Source organism: Ostrinia nubilalis, chromosome 13 (genome assembly GCF_963855985.1).
Source record: "Ostrinia nubilalis chromosome 13, ilOstNubi1.1, whole genome shotgun sequence".
NCBI classification, from domain to species: domain Eukaryota; kingdom Metazoa; phylum Arthropoda; class Insecta; order Lepidoptera; family Crambidae; genus Ostrinia; species Ostrinia nubilalis.
In genome coordinates this window covers 7500504-7515501 of record NC_087100.1, presented here as the reverse complement: position 1 = coordinate 7515501, position 14998 = coordinate 7500504, and the positions used below count along the sequence as shown (strand labels likewise).

At 35.8% G+C, this 14998-nt stretch overlaps 1 protein-coding gene and 1 long non-coding RNA gene across 3 annotated transcripts in view; one reads left to right on the top strand and one right to left on the bottom strand.

Annotated features, from left to right (window-relative positions):
- The first annotated feature begins 1808 nt into the window (after nucleotides 1-1808).
- The window catches only part of LOC135077475 (F-actin-uncapping protein LRRC16A), a 26828-nt gene continuing 13638 nt past the window's right edge, over nucleotides 1809-14998 (top strand). The window contains exons 1-11 of one of the 2 annotated variants that reach the window (XM_063972023.1): nucleotides 1809-2151; nucleotides 2252-2349; nucleotides 3148-3198; nucleotides 3310-3418; nucleotides 3732-3835; nucleotides 4069-4181; nucleotides 4265-4354; nucleotides 6805-7070; nucleotides 9726-9913; nucleotides 10226-10303; nucleotides 10765-10994. In XM_063972023.1, coding sequence (XP_063828093.1) covers nucleotides 2091-2151; nucleotides 2252-2349; nucleotides 3148-3198; nucleotides 3310-3418; nucleotides 3732-3835; nucleotides 4069-4181; nucleotides 4265-4354; nucleotides 6805-7070; nucleotides 9726-9913; nucleotides 10226-10303; nucleotides 10765-10994 — 1388 coding nt within the window. In that variant the 5' untranslated portion in view covers nucleotides 1809-2090. The remainder of the gene's footprint in view (nucleotides 2152-2251; nucleotides 2350-3147; nucleotides 3199-3309; nucleotides 3419-3731; nucleotides 3836-4068; nucleotides 4182-4264; nucleotides 4355-6804; nucleotides 7071-9725; nucleotides 9914-10225; nucleotides 10304-10764; nucleotides 10995-14998) is intronic. The other variant, XM_063972024.1, reaches the window with a different exon arrangement.
- Nucleotides 13675-14988, bottom strand: LOC135077143 (uncharacterized). Its single transcript, XR_010258408.1, has 3 exons — nucleotides 14452-14988; nucleotides 14125-14344; nucleotides 13675-13942 (listed from the first exon to the last, which is right to left on the bottom strand). It is a non-coding gene; the product is annotated as an uncharacterized LOC135077143 (long non-coding RNA).

Here is a 14998-nt window from a genome sequence, read left to right as displayed (position 1 = left end):
GTTCTAACCCGCACTTTAGGCTATCTTGGCTTCGAGTTACGGAGCCGATCAAATACAAACAAACAATTAAATATTTCCTTTTTATATTATTAGTATAATTTTAGATAAACATACCTCGTTCAACTGGATTTGACTTCTTTGGAATGCAATATGAATGATCATAAAGAACTGTAACAAAGTATAGATATAATTAATAATTAAAATTATATATTATTTATTGATAAGCATACAACACACATGTTTGTGTTTACAAAGAAAGAACCTTGTTAAATTGCATTCGGTTGGTTTGTTTTGGAAACCAAAGAAAATTAATGAAGACATCTAAATAATTCAGAAAAATTGATAGATAGTAAATTACATTTAAAAAAAATAATTGAAGTCATCATCATACCTGTCTTGAGGTTTTCTTTATTGGAGTCTTTTACATGAAGAGGAAACTCTGTCAAAACTTCATCTGGCAAGATGGGATTGCTCAATTCCAGTGTTGGAATAGCTGAGTTCTTCAGCCGAGTTCCTTTGGCATTGAAGGATGAAGTGCCCACCACAAACAAACTTAAGTTGGTGTAACTTTTCAATAGGTACATATGCTAAGTCTTCTATGCCAGCATTTTTAACCCACATTCGACAACTGAAATAAGAAATACCTATTAGAAAAGAAAAAGGATAACAAACTGAAATTTATTCATCAACTAATTTCTTTTAGTATTGTTATGCAATGCATTTACAGAGTACGAAACAAAATACTGAAATTAAAAATTGGTTATGGTTATTTACTGTATGATTAAAAATATTAATCCCAGCCTTTAAGTTTACACAATCATTAAAATTATCTTGTAATAAATGAGTGTTATTAGAAACTTACCGGTCAGAATCCAGAGGAAACCTACTCAAAAGTAAGGGTGATCCACCACGACTTCGCCTCTTATTACAAATAACGCACTTCTTGTTGTTTCTACTCTCCATTATCAGTAGAAGCCTAAAATGAAATAGGTATTAATTAAACAAAGCCTATAATTTCTCTCCAACCAGTGTCAATGCCCTGGTTCATGCATTTACCAGTTTTGAAAGTACATTTACATTTTCATCACATAGGGTTGTTTTTAATGAAAAATAGATTTGTAATAGATCTAATATTTCAAGTAAGTAGATAACATACCCATTAAACAGAAAAGTAAATAAGAGTTTAAACTTCTGTAGAAGTTGAAACACAGCTTATTTAAAAGAGTCTCTATCTCACAAAAAACAAAACACTGAACAGCAAACTTTATCACGCCCGATACGGAGGAACTTAATCAACTCAACGTAAACGACAGAAAAGTTTATTTACAGTAATATTGCACCAAATCTGAGAAAATAACTTCGCACGAATCAATTCGCCGGTTAAAAACTCAAACTCAATTGACAGACATTTTTTTTCATTATTGTCAAACTAACAATACTACCAACATTAAGGACACTAACAATTATTTTTAGTATGGTGGTATTGATCCGCGGGTTCCCCTGCTATATTGAAATCAATCCAAAATGCACTTTATTGCTTAAGGTATAAGGTTGTATATCAATTGCTGCATATAGAGACTAGTTTTTGTATGAGAAGTGTCTACCCACCAATGACATACGATTTTTTTTTAAATTAAAATTTACGGCATAGGGTCAAAGCTTTTTAAGCCAGACCTACGAACCACAGAGTATACGAAACTAGTGATGTACAAATACGGGTGATAAAACTTGTCTTGCTTGAGCTCAAAATACCTACTGTCTTGTCTATGAAATATACGACCAATCCGTAAGCACCATAGCGACAATGACACTGTTGATTGGTTAGATCAAGCAATTAAAAAAACGTAGAACACGCCCACTCAATTACATTTTTGCTCTATGACTGTCTGTCTGATTGACATTTGTAGACATTTGTGTAGGTGTGTTGTGGTGATTTCGGGAAATTTTAGGTCAATAATTTTCAATAACTTAGAAGTGCTCAGTTTGTTTCTTCGTGTGTACATATGGAAAAATATTTGTTATTGATACCTACATAAAAATAGTGAATGTGAATATAATGTGTGTGGTAAAATAATCAAATTTCAGAAGTTATGACTCTGAAAAAAATTGCAAAAATGTCAACAAAATCACAAATATCTACAGAGCTGAGCGGTTTGTTTTTCTCTAATTAAACATATTTTAAAAAATCACTAGCTCACCTAAAATATAAAACGTAACACTTTGGTGAAACCATTCATTATTTTATTTACAGAAAGCATCAGTAATGTACTGGGAAAAAATGTTAAGATACTCTATAAATCCCTTATCCGCATGGAATCAAGAGGTGATAAAGTAGATAACAGAGTTTTAGTGAGTATTCTTTAACATTGTATGATATTAAGTTATCTACTATTTATTTAGATAGTGCTTCTTTTAGGTGCAGCTTCAACTTAAAATTAATTCCTAATTCATAAAATAAATTATAATAGACAGTACTTACCTTTTGTGTACTATTTTATAAATTTTAAAATGTATGATATTTCACATTTAACTGAAGTACTTACATAATTATTATTTTATTATAATTATTGCTTATAAACACTTAAGTATCCAGTATGGTACTAATAAGACCATCAGGTTCAACTAAATTTATTCCCATTGCTATGAATGTTAACTTCTGGACAATACCAATGAGTCACTAGGTGTGTCCATGCTTGATATTTTTTAATGTAGTGTGTACAATCAAATTGTATGTGAATTTATAACAACAATAAAAACTGGCTTCATATTTTCCAGTTAAAATGTAGATTGGTAAATTACCTACATTCAAAAAGTTTATTGTTTTGATTTACATATACATTTTAAGATCTTTATCATTCTAATAAATATGGATCAACCTTTTACAATAAGGTTTTATGTTAAATCTGTATCTTAATTTAAAATTCCTCAGAAATTCTTTCATTTCCTTATTGCATAAACATTATTATGTAATAAGTAAAACATTTAAATTGGTTTATAACATAACAACAATATTATCAGGTGTAATTTTTCAATAGTAAAAAATAATCCTATTAAAACCTAATTAGACTATTAACTTTAAATAAACTGGTGTTCTAAACAACTTTTTAGCAACTCACATTATGTCAGTAATTTTTATTTATTTTTCAGGTTGTTACTTCTTTCAGAATATTTATCACAACAACAAAAGTACCCACACGGGTAAGTTACATGTACATCTCTTCCCTGATCATAATTATTAATAAATGGATCACTGTCATATTTATTTAGTTTCATACTGATAAAAAAATAATTGATAAAAATTGTCCATAGGTTGATAATGGATTTCACCTGATGGAAATAGAGGCCTTAGAAAGCAAAAAGGCAAATCATCTATCAATAACATTAATCCATGAACACAAACCAGTGTCGATTCTCATAGGTAAGTGCTTAATTGCCACTATCATTCCCGTTAACACTGCCTTGACATCAAATCTTATTGTCATGTAATAGGTTGTTAACAGATTATAATTAACTCATTGTTAGATGGTTAATTAACTGTTTATAAAGTCAATTAACATCAGGTAAATGTGTAGGAAGTTAAACCAGTGTGAAAACAAGCTTAAAAAATATATTTTTCTCATTAGTTTTTTTTTTGATAATCATACTTCAAAATAATTCATGAATCAAAATTTTGTAGTGTTTTCCACTTGCACCATAGAATATGATTTTCGTAAATAACAATTTTATTTAAGGTGAAGAAGGAACCTCTGATGGTGTCCTAAATGTGATACATGCCCTAGTAGCAGCATTTGATGACCTATTCCCAAATGTATCCATGGAGGATGTCATATCCAAGGTCAGTGTGCTAATTCTGCTAACTTTTTTATTTTAATTTACTCTGCTTAGTCATCCAATTTAGCTTTTGAAAAAGGACACTAATAATTTGCTTAATTAATCAAGAGTGTAAAGTGGTGTGGTGAAATTATAATTGGTGCTAAATGGTATTACGTTTTTTTGTGTCTGAAAGCAATTCGCTTTAATGTGTGTAGGTACTTTGCATTTCATACTAACAAACATTACATTGTACAGGTCAATTTGCCTTTCCAACTTCCATCTGTAACTGGAACACGAAAACATTCCACCTGCGGGGATTTCTCGAATCAATATGCTGCAATGTGTGATCTTTGCCAAACGCCTTTTAGGTAACACTACCCAAATTTTTATCATTAAAAATTGAACAGCTAAAGAACAGGAACTAATAAATATATATTTATTTACTTTTTAGGGCGGAAGTAGCGTGGGATATAGACACAATTTACCTAGCTCACGATATAAGAATGTTGCATTTGAAGGATTTCGACCACCTAGATCAAAGGTAAATATCTACCTACTACTGCTTTTTCTTTTTATTTATATTAACCGGCAGACAGTGGTGACTGAGTTTGTTGCGGCGCTTCTTCTCAGCACTTGCCAAATGTTGGTCTCGAAGCGCTGGTAGGGTAAAAAGATTATGAGACATGTAGAGGCTCCTTAAGAGCAAAATGACGATTTGTAAGAACTCAGATCATAGAAAGAGAATAGATATGAAGTCGCGCGTAACTACAACGAGAACCAGTGTCCCCACATTTCCCCCACCACAGCTCCCACACACACATTCAACTGTGTAAAAACAAAGCGACTGAGAGTCTACGACAACATGTGCAACCGGCTTAAAAGTGCTGTGATTGGCCAGAAGGCGTGCCTTATGGCCAATCAATGGCCGCGTGACGTGACGCACACTTTGAAAAAAGCAATTAGAGAGAAGAAAGATAAAATGGAGTCGATAAGATATCGATACTTTAAATCCTGGGGGCAAGGCTCGAAATTGGTTTAAAAAATGCTTGTATGACAACCTTTTTATTATTATACGTTATTATTATGTTCTTTAACGATTTTTGCATAAAGGAGTCAGTTCCATTTTGTATGGACGAAAAACTCAGAATCAATTATTGGGACTAAATGAAGTTACCTTATATTAATTTACCCCAACCAAAGCTCAATGTCGTTATCGATGGAGTATAGAAGTTATAGACTGACAAAGTTTGTATGAAAAGTCATGGGTTAAGTAGGTACTTGCGATTTTTACCAGTATTTACAATATTGGTAATATATTATTATTTACTTTAATAATAATAACAGGATCACTGTAATTATTATTAACTACTATCGCGCATTAACTTTTTAATTATGGCGAAATTCGTACCGCCTATGTTTATCAAAAATAATGCCTATATTAGGCTTTCAACTAGCTCTTATAGTAATTACATAGTTGACAGTTACTAATCCCTTCTACTATCTGGGGGCACGGCAGTGCCCCCACCAAGTCGAGCAAAAAAGCGGCACGGCCGTACCATCCTTTTCTCGAAGCAATTCAGGCCATTTTCGACCGCCTGTAACTTCGTTGTGGATAAAACTAGAAGGCTGAATTTTCATTAGCTATGCAGGCATTGTAAAGACACGGTATATTTAAAATTTCATTCAATTTGAACCAGTAGTTTAAGAATTATAACGGGTCAAAGTTACTTAATTTTGTCACTCACTGACTGACTCACTGACTCACTGACTCACCGATCATCAAAACTCTAAGGCACTTCTAGCAGACCTAGAAGCTTCAAATTTGGAATATAAGTAGTGTTTGGTGTATGAACCAAGGAAAAACTAAAATATTTGGGGGCACGGTAGTGCAACCGCCAAGTCGAGTAAAATTTTTCAATTTCGGTCCAGTTTTCTAGATACATAACTGCTGTCTACAAAATACAAAAAGAAATGATATTTGGGGGCACGGTAGTGCAACCGCCAAGTCGAGTAAAATTTTTCAATTTCGGTCCAGTTTTCTAGATACATAACTGCTGTCTACAAAATACAAAAAGAAATGAGATCGTCCATCGCATGAAAACACGTGTAAATTAAATTATTTAGTGCGATGGCCAAGTCAATATATTTATGTAAAACGTTAAAGATTTCCTGGCCTGGACTTGGTATTACATGGATCTCACAACTTTTTACCGTAGAACAACTGAGTTGCGAGACTTGGTTTTTTTGACAAGTATTGTTTTTGATGGGATTGTTATTGTTTTTGTAAAAACTTAAAAATCGCAAGCAACTCATGATTTTTTCATTCAAAATTATAAAATAGAAAATAATAATTTACTTCTATTTATCGATAATAGGAAACCGTATTGGAACACGAGCCCTGCACTATGTTACGACCGGCACATGCGGCCGTACTGTGTATTTTCACGCGTCAGTGGATATCGGAAGAAATAAAATACATTGCGCAGTAGTTACGCATGACATAAAATGGTTGCTAACTAAATCGTCAATGTACAACGTGTTTGAATTTTTATCACCACTAATTTCGATATCGCAGTAAATGTCACGGCACTGAATTCGTTCGTAAAAATGTTTAGTTTTTTTTATTTATAAGCAAAATACCAATGGATTTGCAATACTTACATGTGGTAAATGACTTCATTGTTCCTGTAGTTCTTCGTTTCACTTATGTTATTGCACGTTACGACGCATTATCCAACAATATCGGAGAACATTTCCTCAGTACGACTGAATCGCGACTAACCTGGCGTCGCGGGCGATGTTCGTTTCTGGGCATATCGCGGAGACACGCACCACGCCCCCGTTTCACATCTATTTCCTTCTATGATCTGAGTGTAAGAACTATTTATTAGTCTAAACAAATAAAGAAATGTTGACTTTGACTTTAACATCCTCGAAACTTGTCGCTGAAAGTTGTTGAGGTTCCCAGATCGACCTTGTCGTTTGTCGCAGGGATCTGATCCCGCTGGTGATAGCGCTGCAGCACAACACTTGGTTCACGGGCGTTTGCGGGGACGGCGTCCGCGCGGGGGGCGAGGCGTGGGAGAGCGTGTGCCGCCTGGCGCGCTGCGCGTGCCCGCCGCCGCAGCGCCTCAGCTGGCGCGCCGCGGCGCTGCGCCACGACCACGCCGCGCGTCTGGGCCACGCGCTCGCTCGTGCTAAGCGCCCTCCGGCAATGCACACTATCGACTTCTCGCAGAACCATATTGAGGATAAGGGTAAGCTAGAACCTCGTCCTTCGTCTAGGGCAGTTTCTTAACCTTTAAGTCATGAGGGACCATTTTACCAAATTTCTGTCTTGTCACGGACCACCTCATAATCGGTCAAAACCAGTTTGACTGCAAAAATCAGTTAAAAGTGGTTTTGACCAAGGTGTGCAAGTGCACTTCGTGGACCACTTGGAATGCCTCCAGGGACCACCAGTGGTCCGCGGACCACCGGTTAAGAACCACTGGTCTAGGGCTTCCTTGTTTCCCATATTGTTTGAATAGACCACCATAATACGATCGTCTTCTCGCAGACCTGCATTGAAGATAAGCTACGTATTCGTCTAGGCATTGTTTGAGTAGACCACGCTGCGACCCGTTCACGTTACAATAGTTTTTCGCAGAACCACATTGAGGACAACGGCGTAGTTACAATCTACGTGTTCGTCTAGCTAGGGTTTTTTGAGTAGATCACTGCAAGACGTCCGCGTATTACTTTCAACTTCTCGCAGGCCCACGGAAAAGGGAATTCTGAAATCTAGGCAATGTTAGAGTCGAGTAGACCACGCTGTGAGACGTTCACATATAGCTTTACGATTGTCTTCTCGCAAGACTAAGATTAAGATAAGGATAATCTAGAATCTACGCGTTCGTCTAGACATTGAGTAGACCACGCTTTGAAATGACCGCGTACGATGGTCTTCTCATGGAACAACATTGAGGATAAGTTTAAACCTGCTTGTTTTTCGTCTTCTCGAAGAAACACATTAAGGATAAGGGTATGTTGTGAAACCTATGCGTTTCTGTAAAGTGTAAACATGATTTATGTAGAATACGCTGCGGCTGTCAGACGTCTACTACTCATACTTTTCGCAGAACCGTTAGCAGAAGCCGTGTCCATCTAGGATTTGTTTGATCAGTCAGACCACACTGCAAGACGATCTTGAAGATCTCGCAAATTACTCACATATTTATCAACATTCCTGTCCAATAAGTAAAACATATTTTTCAAGTTGGTTAGACTTAACGAGACACCAAGACCGTTTGACGTGAATCATCTTTCTCGACGGATAATCACGTTGATTAAGCCTGCAAAATAAAACTGAAAACAATTGAGTGAACTAGAGCTCGTCTTGTTGAGTATGATGGACACGGGCCTAATTGCGAAATCCATTACGATAGTTTGTGTCTCCCATTTCCTCTGCCCTTGTGCACTGATTGGCAAACTGCTGTATTGAAAATTACAGTGTCTTTCCAGTGATCACGCGCGATTCTTGAGTGATTCGACTAACAGGAAAAAATGAAAGGGCCCGTTATATGTAGACTGGTATGATCTTTTGCGTAGGCTAAAATAGCTTTGGGAGCGGTGACTAACGGGGGCAGGCAGTGACTAACCCTAGCCGTTGATTGACCTTTCATTAAAAGTTGTATTGTTTTCTTGTCTATTAATAAAAGCAGATATCCTATTAACTGTACTCACAGTGTGTGTATCAATTAGTTACTTGTGTCATAATTACGTAGGTAGTAGAAAAGTGGACACTGTATGATTAATGAAAATTTTACATGATTAAGTAGGTACTGTTGATCTGTTTGGTTGGTCATCGAAGGACACAAACATTTTAAGTGTTTTATTTTTGGCCTAATAGTTGAAATTCTGTACACTACATAAGAGACTCATTATGCCTAAGTCTCAAATGTTGCACAAATTCTGCACAGTATTATGAGAGACACATTAAGCAACAAGACCTAAAACTACATTGCTTAACAGTCGTAGCATTACAATTATACAAGTATACCAGATACCTACATAATGAGTTTCCAAAAAAATACTTTTATTGCGGATATAAAAAAAAATCATTGCGTTATGAATGCAAAGATGATAATAAATTAACAGTGTCTGGCAATTAATTTCACTTATTTGGAATTCCACACCAGATATTTTGTGTTGTGATTTCTATGCTTATATCACCGACGCCTGTTCACGCTTACATGACTGGTTACGTGCCATTGTAGAAACGTGATTATTTTTGTAACAAGGATATGCAGTTATATAAAATCCAAATGGTTTCTAAAGTTCTATTTGTATATTTCTGTCGTTAATGCTAAGACTATATGTTACAAATATTACTAGAATAAATAAATACAAAAATATGCACATAAATACAATTGGAGCTTGAGATTTGCAGTCAATTTAAAATCGGCGAATGTCGTCTAAATAAGGACACGCTGGCCGTTCAGTTACGTCAACGGATGCGCATTGTTAGTGAGCCGACAGCCTTATCCTACTTTTATTCAATAAAATCAATGACCGTGACCTATTTTAAATACAAATAGTATTATAATATCTACACCTAACGTAAACAGTTGAACACACAAAAAGAAGTCTAGCGGATTATACCTTAATCTAAGATCATCATTCAGTTATTTATTATTTAACTGAATACTGTACTGTACATATTAAATTCAATCTAATCAATTTAATAATGTAGGTATGACCAACCCAATATCAATTGCGGTGACCGATGACGTGCATTGCATTGTATCGAGACCAATAGTTTACAAAGCGACTGCTTTCAAAATTGTTGTTGTTTACAATGCTTGTTTTCGTGAGGCAATTTAAGAATGATTTCCTGTCGCACAGCAATTGTTCATTGATGTCTTCGGCAGGTGCGATCAGCGTTCTGACCGGGCTGGCGAGCAACCCGGATGGTCTCAAGTACATCGCGCTGTCGCAATGCGGCCTGACAGGCAAGACTGTTACCTACCTCGCGACGATGCTGAACGATAACCCGTGCCATCTCTCCACGCTATCCCACCTGGATCTGTCGCACAATAACCTGAAGGACGATGTCCATGTAAGTCGCTTTTAACCAACAATGTGTCGTCAACTTAAGAGAATAGGCAGGGTTTTCCCATGTTCATGTGATTGATTACGCATATAATGTAGAGGAGAGGCGATTTAAATCATTGCACTAAATCAGCTGTCATACTATAATAATGAATGAATGATCTCAATAGAATCAGATAGTTATCTAATGGTTGTAAACATCCTTTCAGATTTTCTTGTAAATCAAATTAAACTTGCCTATTCTAAGTAATTACATAGTAACAACTCTTAATATTCTGATCTAATGACCATAATTTAATCTGAATCGTTTCTATTCCAGAATTTATACAACTTCCTCGCACAACCCAATGTATTGACGCATTTAAACTTGACTAACACAGAAACAACGTTAGAAAATGTAAGTAAAAAACGTTATGTGACCTAATTATCTCATTCTGTTATTTTAAGTTGCACATTGTTTCTTATCAATAGCCCGATAAGAATTTAACTAAAATACACTTGTGCGCGTGCGCAAATCACCCAAGTTTTATCTACTAATGAACTTGCGTGTATTGGAGTTATGACGTTATGGTTAGCGGTTTTCTATGTCACACGGGATTTTAGTCATACACCAGTTGCAGCTAATTTTTATGAATCTTAGAGCCGACTACTTAAACTAGATTTATCGAATATTATTAGAAAATTAAAACCGCTGCTCTCCTTTCAATCAAACATCACTCGAATCATTGAAATATTTATCTAGTGCAATATCCATAACAAAAAGCTATCGCTCTAAGTCATCTCATATTCACACTGAAACATGCCCAAATTAAAGCTCATTAAACCATCACCTGAAACCATTTTTTCATCATTCACCAGACTGTGATTACTAAGCGTAATAACAATCACCAACATGACGTTCAGATGTGGGGTGCCTTGCTCCGAGGATGCGCGGCGCGGCTGTCCTCGCTCCTCGTGGGACGGAACCCTTGGTCCTCCGCCAGGAGACCTAAGGACCCCCCACCTTCCTTCAGACAGTTCTTCACAGCCTGTCTGGCCCTCACCGACTTAGACTTCTCATACTGCAAGATGCCGCCCGATGCACTCAAGTAAGTTCATGACTCATGTGTGTTTGTTATTGTGAATGGCATTACGTATTCCATGCTCGTACTTGTGGTTGAGAATAACCACGCGCTTATTCATCACCAACGTTTTGCCCTCGGAGGTTTAGGGTGCGCGTATGCTAAGATGCAGAGGACAACAGAATATTCAAGTAGCCAATCAGATACGAATGCCATAGACATAGGGTCACAGTTCGTTGGCTCTAGGTAGTTTCATTCAGTGCCTAGTTTATGAACTTAACCCGAGTCGATGAACTCTTTATGACGAATGCCTAAACTGCTTCGTCGCACAGCTTACGTGCACCTTTATGTAGTATGAGGAAAAGTAGGCTAGCCTATATGTTTATGCAATAATCAAGTCGATAATGATATTTGAACGTTTTTCCGTATAATTATGAACGCTGGGACCTGTAGGAAAACAAATTCGATTTTATAATACTGTATATGTCGTATAAATGATTACAAACGTTGAGTCATACAAATCACTTTCCCCTTTACAATCGTTGCCTCGCTCGTGACAGCAATAAATTATAGTAGTTTAGTCGTCTTCCACCACATCTTATTAGTGTTATTGGTCAAAGGTCAGGTTACAATCAGTGATGATAATAAAATAACTCCCGTCGCATTTAGTCACTCACTTTTGGTTTATTTATCTTAGGAATGTGTGTGGCCGAGATTAGAATAAATCAGGAAATGATGTCCTAAATGTTTAATGATGTTTTTACGACGCATTCATACAGTTTTTGCACCGAATTTTGTGTCCAAGAACTATGTTATTAACTGACGTGTGTAAATTAAAGGATAACACTGCACAACAGCATTTCTGATGATTGGGTTATGTTACATGATCCTATTAGTCCAATTTTTAATGACGATTTCAAATCTGTGATTGAAATATCTGTATCAGCTCTGGTTAAAAAAATATGACACTTGGGTCTTTTTGTAAAAAAACACTCTTTTTTTAGAGATGATCCTATTTTATGAAGTTATTAAGTTGAAAAAACTTTCTTTTATTTGACTTCCTTGCTGATGCTGAAGGCAGACAGCTCTTCTGAATGATTCAACAGCAGTCAGCCATCATGTGTGCATTCCAGTGGCCCTGATAGCGTCCCTCTATCGTACGAAGGCCCTGGTGGATTTGATCGCCATGTTCTTCACTTAGATCCTTAAGAGTTGTGATAAAATTGTTCAGGTGATTACGAAGAGAGTGTAATTCGATGTTTATATTACTTCCAACCAAAAAAACATGTTTGTAAGTGACTCATACGTTGTTCGATATGTAAGAATAGTAAGATTTTTTCGGATTTTCCAAAAAAAAAATTGAAATGCCAAAATAACTCATCTATGTATTTTCGGAAGACTCGAAGATCCTAAATCTCTAAAACGATCGTTTAAACCATCTTGGCTACATGGTTTTGAAAATTTCGGGTCACATTCAAAGTCTCTACCACACTGACAGTTTTCGCCTCAAAATCCTCATGTGAAGTATCAACATGAGGTTCAGGTGACTTCTTAGGGTTGAAAAGACGTCTACATGCCAAAAGTATGCAAGGAATTACCATTTAGTTCAATATTTTTTGGTTAATACCATTTTTGTTCAAAAATAAAAATAACAGTCATCGCGATGGTTCAAGGGTTCCTTTCAGATCATAGCGGTTTCGTATCTAAATCTACACATATTCTTATTTGTTTATAAACGTAAAAACTCAACGCATCTTTTCCACGCCTTTTGCGGAATTCAAGGCTTATCTTTCATTTCCACTGGGTCCCCAAACTAATTTTTGTAAGCCAATTTTACGAACTTTGTCACATTTAAACGGATTATTTAAACATATTCTCTCCGCAAATGAAACAAAATTGATTTAGATCATTCACACAAACACTTCTTAATGCTACCATATTAAATTATAAAAAGAAAACATAGTATTTTTTGAACTGTCGGCGAATTAAGACTGAAATTTAGCAATTTTTGAGTGAAAGCTATAACACGTAAACAAGAGCTGCTACGAAAAAATGAACGGAAGATTCAGAATCAGCGACGTCAAATTAGTAAACATCATGTAATGAAAGTCAATCATCAGCCAAAAGTTGCAATTTTGTTGTGCAGTGTAATAATTCCTTTTATTCCTGTTCCTTGTATTATCAACACTAATAAATCCCTACTGGCGGGGTTTCAATGGAGTTCATATAGATTCTCATATCACAGATATTGCGGGGAATGATAAACTTCTCTCTAAACCTTAATTTTTTAGAAATTTCCATCGATGTAAACAAACACTTGTGCACACAATTACACTATAATACTCACGTTTTCTTAATATCATACACATTATTTCACAAGCTCATGAAACCAACTTTATTCTCATGATGAAACAAATATGAAATCTAACATTGAAAACAAAATATTTTAACAAAATATTTGGATGGTGAAAATTTGTGCTTCACGTTAAAATGTCAAATCGACATTGACGTTGAAAGGGTTATGCCCACTTAGTATGGGACCTTTGGCCTGAGGTGGACAGACATTACAGCATGTAATTTGTTATTTAATAAATAGTCTATACCAGTAAGAAACAGAATATAAATATCATTTTGTACCCAAGTCCTTAAAAAAAATTTTTTTTTATTAAGACTATAAAGGTTAGAAGCAAAATAAAACACCTTTTTTTTATTATTATTATTTTAATCTGACTCATGGGTCAATAAAATATTGTCTAGGAACTAGGCAGGTGGAAATACATGTTCCTGATACCTTGCCCAGCTCAAAAACCACAAAATTGTCATAACATGAGCACAGCAACCTACTGTTATTCGGCCAATATCAGGGCAAATGAATCCTCGTCCCATCATGTGTTTGTTGGGGCTCCACAGCATGTGTAGCAACTCGATCAGCTCACTGCCACTTAAGGATGACATATTTGGTCAGATCCCCGCAGCTGAAACAAAGAAATTAATTATGGTATCATTCAAAATTCATTCTTTAAGATATTGAGATGTGATGTCAATTTTTATCTATCAGTAAGAAGTATTTGTATAGAAAAAAATATACACTTTTTTCAAATATATCAAGCCAATGTCTTTAATAAAATATAATGAAAATAATTATAAAAAAACTTACTTGACGAGGTGAAATCTGTTCCATTATTACATTATTTTCGAATATTATGTGATTCTCTTTCCGTGTTAATATGCAGTCTATGGAACGTATTTGTAACAAAGACAATCCACGTTAACAGTGACCAGTTCTTCATTTGAAATATTATTTGTCCTTGATTGGTGCATAGCCACATCGTGGCCACAGTCCAACATGAGTGACAACATACACTGCTGTTATCAATCTAAAAAAAAAGTTTTATTAGGATTAAGGTAATCTACGGTAAAGGTAGTTGATCAAATACATTGTAAAAGGTATTCAACAAGTCCACACGCTCATTCAATAACTTACCAGCTGAGGAGTCATCCACTGACATTATAACCAACTGAACTTAATAAGCTCTAGGCTATGTCGCCTCCTCTGCATCATGTCAGCTATACAATTGATACATATCATAGGTTCCTCATGAGGTTGAGGAATTGCTAGTTGCATTATCCAAAATCGGGCTGGGGTTAACATTCATGGGGCTCGGGTCGGAGTCCATACGTAAGCCGTGGTCGGCGTTTAGGCAAGGTTCGATGTCCGAAAGTGAGCCATTGGTCATTGGTTGAGTGAGATTCGTAGTTCGAGAGTATGCCAGGGTCATCGGGAAGGGAAGCATCGAGGACCATGGTCAAAAAAATAAAGACGTCAAAAGGGAAACTTATACAACACTCTTCTGCTTTTATTTTGGCAAAAACTTGGTTTTGAGAACTAAACAACACTCACGATGAAAAATACAAAACAAAGCGAATGACAGATAACAGCTGTGACAATATTTTCAGTGTTGCCATGCTAATAATGTGGTGATGAATAAAAATAATCGATATAAAAATCGATTGTATTTTTGATGACACGA